The 17,636-nt window shown below is 41.5% G+C and overlaps 1 protein-coding gene across 1 annotated transcript in view; it reads right to left on the bottom strand.

Moving 5' to 3' along the window:
• The window catches only part of LOC143300720 (protein FAN-like), a 55,314-nt gene extending 37,996 nt beyond the window's left edge, over nucleotides 1–17,318 (bottom strand). The window contains exons 1-2 of the mRNA XM_076614598.1: nucleotides 17,172–17,318; nucleotides 11,198–11,236 (exon numbers count right to left, since the gene is read on the bottom strand). Of these exons, the coding sequence (XP_076470713.1) occupies nucleotides 11,198–11,236; nucleotides 17,172–17,301 (169 nt within the window). The 5' untranslated portion in view covers nucleotides 17,302–17,318. The remainder of the gene's footprint in view (nucleotides 1–11,197; nucleotides 11,237–17,171) is intronic.
• Nucleotides 17,319–17,636: the final 318 nt, after the last annotated feature.

The following is a 17,636-nucleotide window of genomic DNA, read 5'->3' as shown; positions in this document are numbered from 1 at the left end:
TGTACAGTGGTCCTGTTTTACATTGTTTCCAACCGGTAATTTTGAAGATTTGTAAAGAAGTGTGTCTGGCGCTTGTCCAAATCCTGTGAGCTTGCCCCGTCCCGTCTTCTTTGTTGTTTAAAAGTATTGAGTTCTATCCCACATATTACTCGTCACAATTTTTCCCTTTGCCTGTTGTTTCCCCTGGAAGCCTCAAGTCTGCTATTGTACGCCACTCATCAAGAAACCATTTTTTGGGATCATAATTGCTTGAAAAATTTCGCCCTGCTCTAATCTGTCATTTTTATCAAAATTAGAAAGATCAAATTTCCAGTTTTACTATCTGGAGCAAAGGTTTACTTAATTCCCCAGTAATTATAGAGTGGCCCATAGTTGCAAAAACACCCTTCTTAAAAAAGTGAATTTTTGCTTTGGATTTGAGGGAAGATATCTGTTCTCGCTCTCTTAGTTTTTGTCACAGTTTTTGCACTATCGACCACTCTATCCTCTTGAAAAAGACTTAAACTTCTTTGGATTCGGGACACTGCACTGAGGGCATTTTTTTCCTGCGATCTACAAAAAAAGTGTTGTTAAATGGTACATACTCTAGAATAATCTGCCTTGAATATGGTGTCCCACAAGGGTCCCGTCCTAGGTCCTGTTCTTTTCGTGCTGTATGCGGCTCCTGTGTCGGATGTCATCAGTCATCATGCGATGTCGCATGAGAGCTTTGCTGATGACACACAACTTATCAGTCGGCTTCCATAGCTGAATTTGATGCACTGGTGACTCAAACACAGGAGTGCATAGCTGGCCTAAAGGATGGATGACTCTCAACAAGCTGCAATTAAATGATGATAAGACTGAATTGATGATAAACCTGTCCAAAGAAGTTTCGTCAACATCCTTCCTTCCCTGACTCTGTTCTGATCAATAGCGCACTGTTTCACTTTCTCCCTCTGTTCGCAGTCTTGGTGTAATCCTGGGACAGTCTCTTTCCTTCCAACAGCACATTTCGATTATCTGTAAAGTTGCCTATTTGGAACTGCGTAGAATCAGCTCTATCCGCCACTATCTCTCAAACCGATGAACCAAAGACACTTGTATGCTCTCTGGTTCTTCAAGATTGGATTACTGCAACTCTCTTTTGGACGGCCTTCCCAAATACCTGTTAGACAGGACTCAACGAATTCAGAATAACGCTGCCAGACTCATTTGCAGAGCTTCTAAATTTGACCATGTTTCTCCTCTCCTTCAGTCTCTCCACTGGTTGCCTGTTTCTGATCGAATAGACTATAAGCTATCACTCTGTACCTTTTCTGCAGTCAACGGATCTGGCCCCCCAAGTATCTTTCTGAACTCATCCCATATCTATACCCCGTCTCGCCAGCTCCGTTCTTCCTCTGATACTCGACTTCTCAGGAATACCCTCACGTCAGAAGTAAGACTATGGACACAGATCGTTTTCTTTTCAATCGCCCAAAGACGTGGAACAAGCTCCATGATAACCTCCGTCACTCTGATTCCCTCGCATCTTTAAATCTCGTCTCAAAAACTCACCTTTTCCCTCAGCAATAAGTTCAATTGTGCAGGTCCACAACTACATGCATGTATATGAATGTGTATTGTGTGTGCGTGTGTTTATGTAAGTTTGTGCCTGCCCTATGTGTGCGTATTTGTTAGGGTAGCTGTTAGATACACATGTATGTTAAAATGTATGTATGCAGTGTGTGTGTGTGTGTGTGTGTTGTGCGTGCGTGCGTGTGTGTGTGCGCGTACGTGCGTGCGTGCGTTTGTGAGTGTGTGTGTGGTCACATTTTGGTGTGTGTATGTAACATAGATATAATATTTTATGTTATCAAAAGCGTTTTTGTAAAGCACTAGAGCAGATTCTGGATAGTGTGCTATATAAGTATCCATTATTATTATTATTATTATTACGTTATGGGTAAAAATGTACAATAAAAACTATCACTGCTTCAAGCTTTCCACTCAAAGTTTAAAAACCTTCCACAGTTTAAAACATTTCAATTGATTAAAAATGTTCACTTCTTTCAAAAAGTCCATCAGCACCCACGGAGGGACATCACGACAGAAAGTCCCCAGAGAATCCGCTGTGTAATGTCTGGTCTAACGTCAAGCAGATCCAGCAGTCAAGGAGCATGGGTTTCATAGTAAGACCACTCATCACAGCCCAATAAATCAAGGGGCCTCCTTTAACAAGTAAGAATGAGTAAGAAAAAGTGTGCCCTTTGTGCAGTCTGCAGAGCGCCAGACTCGTCCTTCGATTCTTCACAACCAATGGGAGAGTCTCTTTTAGGTCTGGATGAATTTGGAACAACTTGTGTCCGTCTGTTCTACCCCTCTTGCCAAAAGATCCTTAATGTAAGTGTTCACCTTCTGCTTCATGTCTTTGTATGGTACATAGGATCTTGATAATTTTTCCTTTACAGCATTCCTGGCCAGCTGGTCTGCCATTTCATTATCATGAATACCAACATGGCCAGGACCCAGGCCCAAACAATGTATAACCTTTCCATGTTACGAGTGTAAAAATTTCATAAAATTCCAGCAGTTTCTGATGTGTCAGATTCCTGCAGGCGATGCCTCCAGGGCTGACAAGGAGCCTTAAAAGATCATAAAGCTCTTGTTTTGAATGGAGAACCATAATTTAACGCCAGAACCAGTTGCGGTCAGTTCCACTGTGTAAACTGAGCTGTCAGACAGAATGGTCAGGAAAGGCGGGACAGAACACAAGATGCAGCGACACCCTCTCTGACTTGGAACCATCAGTGAAGATTTTCTGAAAGGTGGGAAATTTGTGGCAGAGTTCCGAAAAGTACGTTTTGTAGGTCAGTGAACTGGTGGAGTTTTACGGTATGAGGCCTGACTGAATCATACTTCAGGTGTTTTAAAGGTCCACAGTGGTTTGTCGGGGAAAATCTGATATGCCCACTGACATACAGATCAGCATTTTCCATGTGTGGCTGAATACGGAGTGTGGAAGGATGCAGTTTGGGTTGTCTTCAATTTTTTACTGAAGGTGTTTGTTTTTTAAACACTATTGCATGCAGGATTTTTTCGGTTCAAAGAAAATAATAGCTGAAGAACAGCTTCAATCTGCAATTGGAAAGAGGCAGTTTCCCTGCCTCTGCATAAAAGCTGTGCACAGAGGTAGTGTGGAACGCGCCTAAGCTGGTATTTTGGGTCTAGCAGTTTCAGGTAAGACAATCTGGCCGAGCCATAGACTACACACCTGTAGTTCCAGTTTGGATCTTAAGAGGTGCAAAAGTGTTTTCTTATCAGTGCCGCTGTCTGTGTGTGCCACTGCCTGGATGATGTTCAGAGCTTTTTGGCTGGAGAATTTTCAACTATTTAACCCTTTCGTTGCCAGGAAAATAAGATTTAAATGAAATCTATTTGCCAAGGTTTTTGCACAAAAAACGGGTATAAATTTTCAAAAAATTATGTGCTCTTTATTATTGGAGAAAGACCCATAAAAGTATATATTTCTGAAAGGTAAATGAATAAAGAATACAAAACACATGATGTTTTCCCATTTTATATACTTTCAGTGACATGCTGTTGTTTTGAAATCAGTGTTTTGCTTTTTGTCATATTTTCAACTTGTTCATTACAAACATCAGTCAGGTAATTTGCACTAAGATATCATATTTTCTGGACAAATGGAATATCTGCACACACAAAATCATACTAGAACACCCACAAAAAAACAACAACAACAAAATAAAATAAAAAAGAGCTACGTACACAATGCATTGTGACTTCTCCAAGTGATAATGTGGATGTGAGACCAAACCCCCTCAGTCTCCATCCCCCTCCTCTTCACCCCTCTCACACGGTCACTTTATCCAGTTCTCATTAGACCGCGTTGGCTGAGTGCCAACAAAATCACTCATAATGTGTCCTGCTAATAATTTGGTCACTTTCTGTAGTCTGCTATGACCCATACAGCCGACATCACTCACTGATAGTTGTTATCTTGGCCACTCTCTTGATTGCTCCCTTTATTTTCTATCAAATCGTCCTATAAATGTTCATCACTGTCTTCTTCGAATTTACGCTTCAATTCTTTCTAAGCATCAGCTAAAGAAAGCAATCTTGGTTGATTTAGTTTGCCATGATTGCCTGTCTTGAGCACGGCGATAGTCCGACATTTTGTTGAGCGAGCGAGGAGAGGAGCCAGGCAAACAGTGTGGGCCAGTAACCCAACCAAAACGTTCAAATAAAGGACTGCCTCATGATGCTGATGGTGTCTCTAGCTATGAGAGAATCTAGAAAGATTCCCCAAGCTAAAGCTACTAGCATTTTTGTCAATGAACTGAATGCAAAGCAGTGAAAAGTCAGAATATTTCGATGACGAGTTATCTCGTCATGAAGGCAGCCTTGGGTTAATGTGACTGAGGAAATTCAGCTTCTGATAAAAAATTACCCCCCAGAAACCTGGCTTCTTTGACCGCTGGGATGGTGGATTTTCCCAGATGGAATTTCAGGGTCCAGAAAGAATTGCCAAAAGTTGTGAAAGTGGATACACTGAGTTTTCATGGAAGAAAGGTGAAACCATTCTCCTCTGCCCAATGCTGAATTTTATCTATGCAGAACTTGAGCCGTCAATGGATGCTGGTGTACGTGCTACTAGTCACGTAGAGGGCAAAATCGTCCACGCAGAGCTGTCCAATCCCTTCTGGACTGACTGGACAATGTCATTAATCTTGATGCTGAAGAGAGCAGATGACAGAATGCTCCCTTGTGGAACACCTAGCTCCTGCTCGTGAACGTCGGACAGAGTGGTGCCGACCATCACCTGGAACTGTCGGTCTTGCAAGTAATTGTGGACAAACTGGGGGAGGTGTCCTCAGAAGCCGAGGTTGTAAAGATCAGAGAGGATGCCACATTTCCAGGTAGTATCATAGGCTTTCTCAAAAAAAAAACACAAAAAAAATATGGCCACTACATGCATTATTAAGGAAGGCATTTCAGACAGTGGTTTCCAGACAGACCAGATGGTCAACAGTAGACCAATGCTTGTGGAAACTGCACTGCTCTTTTGCCAGATGGCCATCGGTCTCTAGTTTTTCACATCAGTCTACCGTTGACCATCTTCACCATTAGTTTACAAATGCAGCTGGTCAGTGCAACTGGTCAGTAGTTTGAAGGGTTAGAGAGGTCTTTTCCTGGTTTTGGTACGGGATTATGAGGGCTTTCTGCCAAGAGGGTGGGAAAAAGCCTGTGGTCCAGATATGGTTGTAAACTTTGAGTAGAGTTTCAAGACAGGTTTCTGGAATCTGTTTCAAAAGTTTGTAGTGAATCTCATCCAATCCAGGAGAGAATCTGTAGAGGTTTGAAGGGCAGATCATATTTTGTTTTGTGTAAATGGAAGGCTATAATTTTCAGTGTTGTCAGATGAAAAGTTGCAGAGGCGTTTTTTCTTTCAGGCTTTTGTTTTGAGGAACAGGGTGGATTTATGGGTAGATGCCGAGTTCAATTCAATTGTGGAGGCAAACAAATTGGCAAATGCCTTTTTCTCTGTAATCAGAGCGTCTGAGAGCTTCAGATGGTGTAAGATTGGGCAAACAATTTTTTCCATTTATTTTCTTTAAAAATTTCCAGACTTTCTTCTTGGGTGTGTTGGAGGTCAACAAAGAGCAAAAATCTCTCCAGGATTGTTGCTTGCTCTTTTGAAAACATACCTCACTTTCACTAGAAAGATAGAGTTAAGTGGGTGATTTGTCGTTTAGACAACACAGGTCCATGTCTGAAAGAAAGTTTTCCAAGAGAAGACCTCAGGCTGATGTCACCTCACCCCAGAGTGGTGAGTGGCCACTGAAGTGGCCCAACAGCAAAAATGGTCATGAAAGACGGATGACAAGGTTCATGAGGTCCTGCCTCAGAACAGGGACAGAAGGAGGAAGATAGACTGAACAGACAGTGGTAGTTTTACTTAGTGTGACTGGCTGCCATCGTCTGTAAAAGTGTGTTTAAGGAAAAGGTGCTATATAAAAATGACATGTAAAAACAGATCAATACCTCTCATTAATCCCTCTTGCTTAGGTTGAGTGGGTTTAGAAATTAGTTAAAACCTGAAAGCAACTGGAGTTCTTGAAAGTTAGTGTTAAAACCACAAATATTCCACTGAATTATAGCCATAAAAGCAGCTCCTCAGTCCATCTCTACCTCCTGCTCCTCCACCTGTGATGGGCCATGGTCGGACAAGACCGAAAAGCGATTAGGTGTGCTTATTTCGTCTATGTCTGAGTCTGGCTGAGCCAGAACATCCACCACCTCAGCCCTCCTTGACCCCGCTGAGCCTGTAGGCTTTCCCTCCTTATTTGGTTTTGGACAGGGGAGGGGGGTGGGGGTGGGGGAGGCTTCTGGGCACTCCCACCAGCCCAAGGAGCCAGCTGGAGGGGGATGGGGGGGGATAGATACCATGCCTCTGCCAGAGGCTTTCCCCCCTGCCCAGCAGCCCCTGAGGACTGCCGTGCAGGATGGGAAGGGGTGGATACAGCACCTTCACCCGAGGCCGATGACCTGACTGCCTTAACTGGTGAGTCTGTCTGCATCCCTGTGGACTCTGTTTGGACTGCAGTGTTAACTATCTTGGGTCTTATTACTGCCATGTACGAAGGTCGCGCCTTTGGCAAAGGAGCCTCCACAATCTTTCTTGCCTCAAAAACAGGTATCTTCTTCTCTGTCTTCACCCTTTGGAACTCTTTCTCTTTTTTCCAGGTGGGGCGTTCAGCAATATCCACAATTTTTCCCCTCAGGATGGAATGAGTAGTGTTCACAACAAGGCGTGGATGTTCACTATGCCAGTCATACAGAGGAGTAGAGGGGAAGAACTGTGGATATAGCCAGGCAATCTTTAGAAGAAGACAGGTGGTGCCTCTGCAGTTGACGCAAAGGGCTGGACTGTCACATTCGCCCTGGTCAACCGCCTTTAAGCAGGTACCACACACCTCTTCCTCCTTGCAGCAATCTCGCACATGACTGAACTTCTGGAACTTGAAGCACCGGAGAGGGGATGGCATGTAAAAAGACATGCTCACCTGCAGGTAGCCAACTGTGATGTCTTTAGAAATGTTTGGGCAACAGAAGGTGAGGAAATAAGTGCTGGTTGGAACTCTGTCCGACCCCTTATGTACCATCACCCTGTACACGTCAGTGACCCTTGAGAAGACCACTCCTTGATTTCAGCCTCCAAGACACCTTTCAAATCAGGGCACAGAATTACCCCCTTCCAGGAGTTAAGTCCTCCGTAAGGGGAGACCTTCACTGCCCAATCCACCAGCAGGTTGCGACTGCCTCTTCGATGAACACTCCACCAGAAAGGATCCATTCCTCAATCACTTGATGGATTTCAGGGTACCAGCCAGACACTGAAATCCATTCTGGATAGCAAAAGGGCCGAGGGCTGACAAGGGCCTGTCAGCATCAGCACCCTCCACCACAAGCCAACATGGCCAATACCCAGATGACTCTCAGACCTCCAAATCAGAGTCAGAGTGGCTCTCCGTTCCTGGTCTCCTCCTCTTTGCCACTTTTGGGGGAATGTTTTAGAAATTTTAAGATTCATCCCTCCCTTACCCACCCACCATGGAGTCCAGCTTAGGGGCCTGTGTCAAGGGAACACCAGCTTCACCCGTTCCATGTTTCTGGAGGGACATATGACTAACAGTCAAGAACTAACTGTATCCCCACCCACAGCCCCCAATCATGCCCAGCTCCTGGCAACAGAGAACTGGACACTGCGGGGGTTGCCTTAGTCAGCTTCTAAACTGCCAGTCTTGACCCATCTCTACATAGGGGTAGCCGATTGACACACTCGGGCCAATATGTGCTGCCTGTCAAGGAGAGGTCTGAACCAAAGGGACGTGTTGAGAGCAGCATGCTCTCTTAATCACCAGGACCTCATTCCCCTCCATCGTGCTGCATGGCAAACACGGCGGGGCTGAAGAAGGCCACAGAGAAATAAGAATGTGGAAAAGAAGGCTTGATGGGGAGCTGAAGACAGAAAAGAGGTGTTAAAAAAAAGAAGAAGAGAGAACAGCAAAAGGGACAGTGGGTCACTTTTAGTTTGGGCCTCACTCACAACCTGTTCGGCATGGGAAGCCCTACCAGGGGCATCAGTACAAAACAACCACGTATTCAGCCTGGTCAGGTACAATGCCTATGTAGGCTATCAAATAAGGCCTGGAAGTAGAAAGCAATAAACCTTCAGAAGCACTGATGCCCCCCCTGGGAGGTGTGAGTTTGAAAACTGTGGAAAAAATGAAATAAAATAAACTCAAAAGACAGAAACAAAAGTGATTTTTTATTTTATCAAAACCAAGTAAGCACAGGTAAATAAATAAAAATGTAAAAGAAAAAAAAGAATAGTACATGAACAAGTGGTTAAGAATAAAAACGGGCTTTGTAAGGTTAACTTGTGCACATTCACACACATGTACACACCTGCACAAGCACATACACACAGACACATGTACAGATATATCATACTTATGCATCAATGCAATACTTATACATCAATGCAATGTCTCATAAGCACCCTCTGTCTCCATATGTGTATACTCAGGCCTCATCCATCTTCACACACACACACACACACACACACACACACACACACACACACACACACACACATATATTTGCATGCACTCATACTTCTTGCAGTCACGCACCTGACAAGTTTTGTGCCATGTAAAAAAAAGTGCATGTCTGAGAGTGACAAGGAGGAATAATTACACAGCAAGTATAGCCTACTTCAAATCACACCAAGAGCAAAATATTTGGCAAATGATATAATAATATATCATCTGGTGATGAAAGAAAACCCTTTACATAATATTACCATGCATCTAACTGCAGCACACTGATTCAGCATCTTGTGACAAATTGTAAACAGGCAATACTGCCAGCCTTGCATTGTTTCAGCTTAACCCTTTGAGCGCTGACCACCGCTTTACCGGTGGTGGGGAGGGGTGGCATAATGCCTGGCCACCGGTTGAGCGGTGCGTAAACACTTGTGTCGTGTTTTGCTATTGGTTGACTTATATTGAAGAGCCAATCAGAAAAACTGTAATATTCTGACATCAGTGAACGTAGTACCAACATTGCTGCGCCTTTTCACTGTGTTTTGTGCATGTGCTTTGGATAAAAAAGATCGATTTCTACCATGAAGTGTGCAGAGTCTCAACCTGACACGCCTCCTTTGATCAACTGATTCTGCATGCTCAGATTCATTTTCAACATCACTATCTGTAGCAAAATCATCCGATTTGAATTCCACCTCACTATCAGAGTAATCATTGTCATACTCTACTTCCGATAAATCATCAAGCATATCAATTACTTGCTGCGTTGTGTACAGTTCTTTTCTCGCACATTTCGTCCCTGATTTCTGCCCTGACGGGCCAGATTGAGACTCTGCACGCTTCAAGTGTTTACGTACCGCTCAAGCGGTGGCTGGGCATTATGTCATTTTTCTCTGCCACCGGTAAAGTGGTGGTCAGGACGCAAAGGGTTTAATACCAATTATTTGCAAATTTTGGCTTAGGAGCTCAGGCAGAAGGGTTAAAATTGCTCAGGAACTCAGTGCTCAAAGGGTTAACAAGTCTGTGACGTCACAGTGCTCTCACAATGACAGGACGTTCAAATGAGATTAATTTATGGCAGCAGACAAAATTCACTTGGGATGAGTGTGCCTTTTTGCTAGATATGACTGAATCAGCACAACTGTATATGGTGTTATACGTTTTTATCATTTTCACTCTTTCATTCCAAATTTTTAATGAACCATTACTTCCCCTTGTTCCCAGATTCCTATGATATATAATTATGTTCCTTCATTCCTGAGAGAAGAAAGAAAGTACAAAACAGGGTACTTATTTTGGAGACATTACAGTACACTATGATTGTCATATACCATTGTGTACAGAAAAGTATGTGACCCTGTTGACACTTAAAGGTGACATCTCAGGTGACACTCTGGAGAGTTTGGGGTCAAACACAACACACAGAAGTATGTACCACATGAAGGATGGTGTTTTGCTTGCAGAGCATGCACATCATGTAGGTACCACCAAGTAGTGCCCTAGATAAACCTTAGTGCCACACTGCTGGTCATATCCATAAAAAAAACCTGTCACAGTCATCACTACTATTGTCCCTACCAAATGAGTGATTCAGAATTTGTTTGCTGTCTCAAAGAGAATGTATGTCACTGCACAAGCAGTTATACTGAGCCAATATAAGAATATTATTCACACAGTTCTTGCACATAAACTATTCACAAACAAAATGTTCTCTATATACACACGTCCGTGTCACAGCCATGACATTCTATGTCACACAAAAGTGACACATGTCTATATACCTTGAAGCAGTCATGCAGGTTTTCATCACCCAGCTCCTCTCCACTTTCATTACCTGCTATCAGTGCTTATATAGCAGCAGTTAATCGCACCTCTTAATTCAGTTGTAACAGACCATACTCATTATCTTCGCACCTCTTAATTTAGTTGTAACAGACCATACTCATTATCTGATAAAGCATTTTAAAACTCATCATCTGAAAACTGGTCAGAATCTGAATTTTCTACATGTTCCATTTTCCATGTATACATGTTCCGTCAGCAGAGCCTTGTCTATGCAGCACTCTGACAAAAATGAGGCAGCGACCACTTTCCCATAGCTCAGAAATGGGGTGTCTGGCACCCATTCCATTAACAGCCACTGCCCCGCTAGTGATGCCAGGTCAAGGATAGAAGACTCACACTGATGACACAACTTGTGCGAAGTTCAAAGAGATTACAGTGAGAACTGATTTTTTGGGCTGTAGAAAGGAAAGGAGGAATTATCTGCTGCATGGTTTTCAGAGCTCCACAACTGAAGGTTAAGATATCTGTAAACCAGAATACCAGGCTAGAGGGATGAAAGAGTTATAAATAACATCTGATTTTGCATTTCAAAGCAATTTTGCAAGACTGAAAAGTTTAAAACCATGTTTTTGGAACTTTACTTTCAATGCAACTGGATGACTGTGAAGATTTACAATTCACAAGCATATCAATCAACAATTACATCCTTAACTAACTCTTAAAATAAGTGACTGGACAACTGTGGATAACATAATCCAACATTTAAATAAAACAGCCAGCCAATACATCTGCCACAGCAACAAATGAAAACTGATTACCTGGACAAACGAGACAAGCATTCATTTTCCCATAATGGACTGAAACAGAAACAGGCAAATGATAAGCAATTAATATAACATTCAACATTTATAGAAATGACATTGTAATTATTAATGTTTCTGGAGGAAAAAAAACACATTTTTAAAATAATAACTGCACATTCCCATGAACTATTGTAATTCACATTCAGAGCATCAGCATTCTTGTTCGTCTAATAACAGGGTTTGACTCAGCCATCCAACCACTGTAATAAACCCTCGCACTGGACCTGAGAAGGAAGCCAATCTCAAGAATGGTTAACTCCCTTGGTTTGGGGCCAATGAAGGCATGACTGATTTGCCAGCCTTTGATAACAGAAATAGTTTTTTCCTTACAGAAACCTTGATTTTTCTCTCTGGAGTTTTTAGTCAGCTCACAAGACTTTCTTTGGGCAACAGAAGACAGTGGTAGCATAACATCTGGTATTACATTCACAAAAGTGAGATAATAGGACTTGCCCAGAGTGGCACTCACAATAGTGATGCAAGAGGCAAGCCTTGTCAGTTGATGTGATACATCATCTTCAACTGTCTCAGGAGACAGACAACATCCAGAGAGGTAGTGAGGCAACTATTCCCAACCCAGTGGGATGCAGATGGGGGACAATGACATGGCCTGACTGACTGAAACCATTTATTGTCAGATTAACTTTTTGTTGTACTGACATTTTAATAATCATATGAATTCATATTAACTGAGCAACACAAAGAAAATCAAATTTGAAAAAAACAACCAAAAAAACACAACAATGATATGAATACAATTTCAAAAAGCAAATATCTAACAAATCATTTTACCAAATATCAATAATATCAATATCTCAAAAATGTTTTAACACACACACATACTCACAGACGTGTATCCCCCACCCACCTCCTGCATACATCCATGCCTGCACACATACGCCCATTCAGATTCCCCCACCTCATCCCCCTCCCCAAAGTACACTTGTATAGTCACATTCTGATCTCTTTCTCCCGCTCCAAAGACATGTAAGTATTCCCACCCATGTACAGAATCTCTCTCTCTCTCTCTCTCTCTCTCACACACACACACACACACACAGACACACACACACAGACATACACACACATGTACACAGACACAGACACACAGACACACACTCTGTCTCTCTGTCTCTTTCTCTCTCACCTACAGCCCCCATCCACCCACCCCCACCCCCACACACTTGCACTAAACATTAAAAAGTGTATTTCATTGCACACTTACAGTATGCCATCGTTAAATCAAGGTTTCATACTGTAATCAAGACCAGATATTACTTGTTAGAGTCAAACAGTTCCACTAATTAGAATAATGAGAATTTTCCTCTACAAGTAAATCTGACACTATCACCCAAAACGAAACACTAACTTGGATTTAATAAAAACAGAGGGATAACTCTACAGCATAATATACACTGGGAAAAAAAAAGAAAAAACAAATTACAAAAACCAATCATTTGGATGGTTCTGATTAAGTCAACTGCAGTTTTTGTCAGAGACAAACCATTTTCTTTCCCTGAGTGAAAGATGCTGGACATGGTAACTGAAAGATTAAAGGATGTAATCATATTATGAAATGGTTTGAAATGTGATTGTGTGTCACACACACTGGTGATGGTTTCAAAAATCTTCATAACCATGCATTTGTCCTTTCTTTACAGGAAGAGAGAGATCCCACCAATGCTTCTTATTTGAATTTTCTGGGAACTGTTTCTGTCTGAAACTCCAGATAGACACAGAAACAGGAATACTGTAATCAACTGAAATAGAATTTTTCGATGCAGCTTCTTTCATCAGCCATTTCGTTGCCACGAAGACTGGAATGTCCAGGAACCCACAAATGTGAAATGTCGGAACCTCACATAATTAACTGGTGGATGAAATAAAAATTTTGTTAGAATATCTGCTTGTTCAGATGAAGACTGATCATGTAAAGCCATCAATGCTGATTCTGAATCAGATAATATAAGAATTTTGGAGGGATAAGAGGCATATCACTAAAAAAAAAAAAAAAAAAAAAAAAAAAGCTGAAAGCCATCATAATTGCAAACAATTCAGCAGTAAAAATTGAGCAACCTTTAGTTAAGTGAAATCTCTTTTTTATGTTAAATTTGGGGATTACAAAAGTGGCCCCATTTATTACTAACTGATCCATCTGTGAAACACGGAGGTAATATCTAAAATGTCAGTTCTTTGAAACTGATGAACTGAACACGACAACATCTTCATCTATCATAAGGAAACTGTCAGCACATTTCGCACGTCATGGCATACCAGAAACCCTCATCAGCGACAACAGACCACAGTTCACATCTTCAGAGTTTGCTAACTTTGCATTTACCTGGGATTTCTGCCATGTAACTTCCAAGCCCTGAACATCCTCAATCATATGGACTCAAAGAAAAAAATGGTGCAAACCGTAAAAACATAATGAACAAGTCCAAAGCTGAAGGAAGTCAACCACTGTTTGCTCTTCTTGAAAACAGGACAACGTCCACTGACAATCTAGCTTCCCCTGCTAAACTTCTAATGGACCGCCAGCTATGCTGTGTTCTACCAGCAACAGAACACAAAACTGAAACCAGCAACAGTCGATTGGCCGGAAACAACAAATGCAGGAAAGACAGACGAAATATTAAGACCGCTCACCATGCCCTTTACCAGCCCTGAAATCTGGTGACAAAGTTTTTGTTCAGTTGTCGAAAGGTGAAAAATAGCAATCATCATCTGTCACCAAACAAAACAAAACACCAAGGTCCTACCACATTAGGACACCTGATGGCTGGACCTACAGAAGAAATCAATGTTTCCTGAGTCTGAACCAGACCTCATCAACCAATGTAACCCACCCTGAACATTTATTTTATACAACTTATGAACCACTACTTGTATACAAACCAGAACCAGAGCCAGATGAGGATCAAGATGAAAGTGAAACCAACACATCACAAAGTTTCTTTGCATTCCAATTAGTGGAAGGATTTTGCTGTGGCGCAGCCATCAGGTATAACACTAAAAACTAGAGAGGCAAGGCCTTCAAGACTCACTTGTGATACACTTTTTTTAAATTTTTTTAATCTAATCGTTAAAATGTGTTCTGTATTTGTTATTATAAAGATTCGGGTTAAAAAAAAGAAAAAGAAAAAAGAAAAAAAAAAGTCCTGACAGCAGATTCGAACCCCAATATGTTCGGGTGAGAAGAAACTACCTTATCCATTACACTATCGTGGCTTCTTAACTGACATTCAAAAATTTAACATTTAAACATGCTTTTTTAAGGCCGATAAATCGATTGCGGTATTCGCAGTGAGAACGCTGTTTAAATCATATTATTCTGGTGTATCTTGGGCATTCAAAAAATCTTTAAGGGCAATTAAAAATTCTTTTTAAGTCAGCAGTAAAGGAGATGTGGCCATCACTGCAATCACACCGCAACATTTAGCCGCTTTCTCTGGATCTAGATAAATGGACAAGTTTAGTTACACGGTCGATTCAATTTCTCTTTTATGCTCATTCTAGTTTTATAACTTGAAGTTGATATGAAAATTGAGTATTTTGTTAAACTAATAACATGTAGAGCCAAGTACAAGTACTTCTAAACGTCGTATGAAGTGAAAAGGACTTTTTGAGAAAGGTCAAGACTGGAAATTTTTACGTTTCATCAAGAGTATTAACTCTCATGGTTTATTATTTTCAACTGTGAATTGCGACTGATTTTGTTGATATTTTTAGGGCAGTTTTGGGGCATAATCCAGTAAGTGATGAGGCATTCACAAATCTTTCTCTGAATAAATATTTAACGGTGTTCTTCTCCAACTTTCAATCACATGTTATCGTGTATTGTCGATTGAATATAGGATTGAATGGGCAGGTCAACAACTTGAAACAAAATGGCGTTCTTTGTGTTCGGGAGGAATATGAGCACATGCTTTGAATATGTATAAATATGTGTACGCAACTGATTTTTGCCCATGACCTTCAGGGCTCAGCCAATAGATCTATAAAGTCCATTTGTAGTATTGATTTTAGTATTTTCCGAAAAAGACCACTTGGGTGAATGAACATAGTGAAAGCCCTATACACTGAGATTAAAACACACAAGCTTTTTATGTACTGAGTATAATTTCAAAATGTAATGTTTAAGATGAGAAAGATCGGTTTAAAGCAAATTAACCCCCCAGCATTAATTACAGATTAATTTCCTTTTTTTACTATCTGCACCAAAGACATGCAAAATATATATAACTTCCAAGCTTAGCAAAAGAAGTTCCTGTTTGAACAAAAAATGATAAAAATGACTGCTCTTGTTGTTGTGTCAGAATATCACATCAAAGTGCCAAGTTTAGAGAATAAAATATATATATAACAGTAAATTCAGTTTGTATATAATTTGGCTTCTTTTTTTTTTGTTTTTTTTTTTGTGCCCATCCCAGAGATGCAATATTGTTTTAAGCAAGATGACTGGAGAGAGAGAGTGGGGGGCTGTGGGGGGGGGGGGGGGGGGGGGAGGAAAACAGAAAAGGTAGAAAACTACCAAAACATGCATACCTAACATGCAATTACATTTAACAGTAACAATTCAATAATGATAATAATAATAATCAGAAACCATTAACACAATTTTGAAGTACAAAGGAATGTAGAAATAGGGCTATGAAATAATGCCTGTGAAAGTTTGACAATAAGAACCCTGTCAGAAATAACTTTCCAAAAATCATCTGCAGAACAGTTATTCTCTTTGAAATACCTGGACAAGAAGGTACATAACTGCTGACAGTGAAACAAACAATGATGCATGCTGAACTGCTTACCACAGATGCATGTAACATTTTTACTATCGTTTGTCTTCAGCGCATCAAGTTTTATACAGAAGAAAGTAGAGGTTATTAATCCTGTATAGCAAGCTGATGGATTTGATCTTTTCTTTCATAATATTCTTGGGGAATAATGTTCCTTTATGTTTTAAAAACTTTTCCTTGTGTGTGTGTGTGTGTGTGTGTGTGTCTGTGTGGTGTGCTTTCCTGTCAAACTTAGGTTTAGTGTGAAAAACAATATTGGCACACCAGGCTGTGGGTATATCAGTACCCTTATGATTTATATGGATACTCATATAGCGCCTATCCTCAGTGGGAGACCAAGCTCTTAGCGCTTTACAAACATGGGGTCATTTACACAACAGGCTGCCTTCCTGGGTAGAGCCAAATGACGGCTGCCATTATTTGTTTACTGTGTCTTTCAATCATATTTCAGGCACGCACACATACACACTCAGGCAAACATGTAATATTAAACATTTCACATGTATGACCGTTTCTGTTTATTTACCTCACCATGTAGGTAGCCATACTCCATTTTCAGGGGTGTGCATGCTGGGTATGTTCTTGTTTCCGTAACTCACCAAATGCTGACATGGATTACAGGATCTTTAATGTGCGTATTTGATCTTCTGCGTGCATATACACACGAAGGGGGTTCAGGCACTGGCAGGTCTGCACATTTGTTGACCTGGGAGATTGGAAAAAATCTCCACCCTTTACCCACCAGGCGCCACCAAGATTCGAACCCGGGACCCTCAGACTGAAAGTCCAACACTTTAACCATTCGGCTATGACAGATTTTGTCATCAGACACATAGGCAGTTGTGTCACAACAGCTTTTATTGGTGACATCACACCTAAGTTTCAACCCCTTTCCCATTTTTTCTCTGGATTTGCACTGATCTCAGGAATGGCCTGTGAGGCTTTTCTGTGGCAGTCATGTCCATATTATTAAAAAAAAAATTATTATGAAATGGAAATGAACATTTACGTGTAAATATCACATACCTTGAAGCAGCACAATGCAGTATAACACAAACAAAACAACACATATTCCACCGCACCATGTAGAACACAACACAGCATACAATAGCACAGACAACAGCACAGACCAGTCTGAGTGCTGACAGGGTAACAGGTGTCCAAGTCCCATGTGGCCAGCTGTCCATCTTTGGTGCCTGTCACCAGGGTGTGGGTGTGTACCATCACATCCATGCACGTCACCCCTTCCTCATGGTCCATCTGACCCTGTCACATCACATCACATCACACGTCACCCCTTCCTCATGGTCCATCTGACCCTGTCACATCACATCACACATCACCCCTTCCTCATGGTCCATCTGACCCTGTCACATCACATCACATCACACGTCACCCCTTCCTCATGGTCCATCTGACCCTGTCACATCACATCACACATCACCCCTTCCTCATGGTCCATCTGACCCTGTCACATCACATCACACATCACCCCTTCCTCATGGTCCATCTGACCCTGTCACATCACATCACATCACACGTCACCCCTTCCTCATGGTCCATCTGACCCTGTCACATCACATCACACATCACCC

This window comes from Babylonia areolata, chromosome 26, assembly GCF_041734735.1.
Source record: "Babylonia areolata isolate BAREFJ2019XMU chromosome 26, ASM4173473v1, whole genome shotgun sequence".
Lineage (NCBI taxonomy): Eukaryota > Metazoa > Mollusca > Gastropoda > Neogastropoda > Buccinidae > Babylonia > Babylonia areolata.
This window is presented reverse-complemented; position numbering and strand designations above follow the sequence as displayed.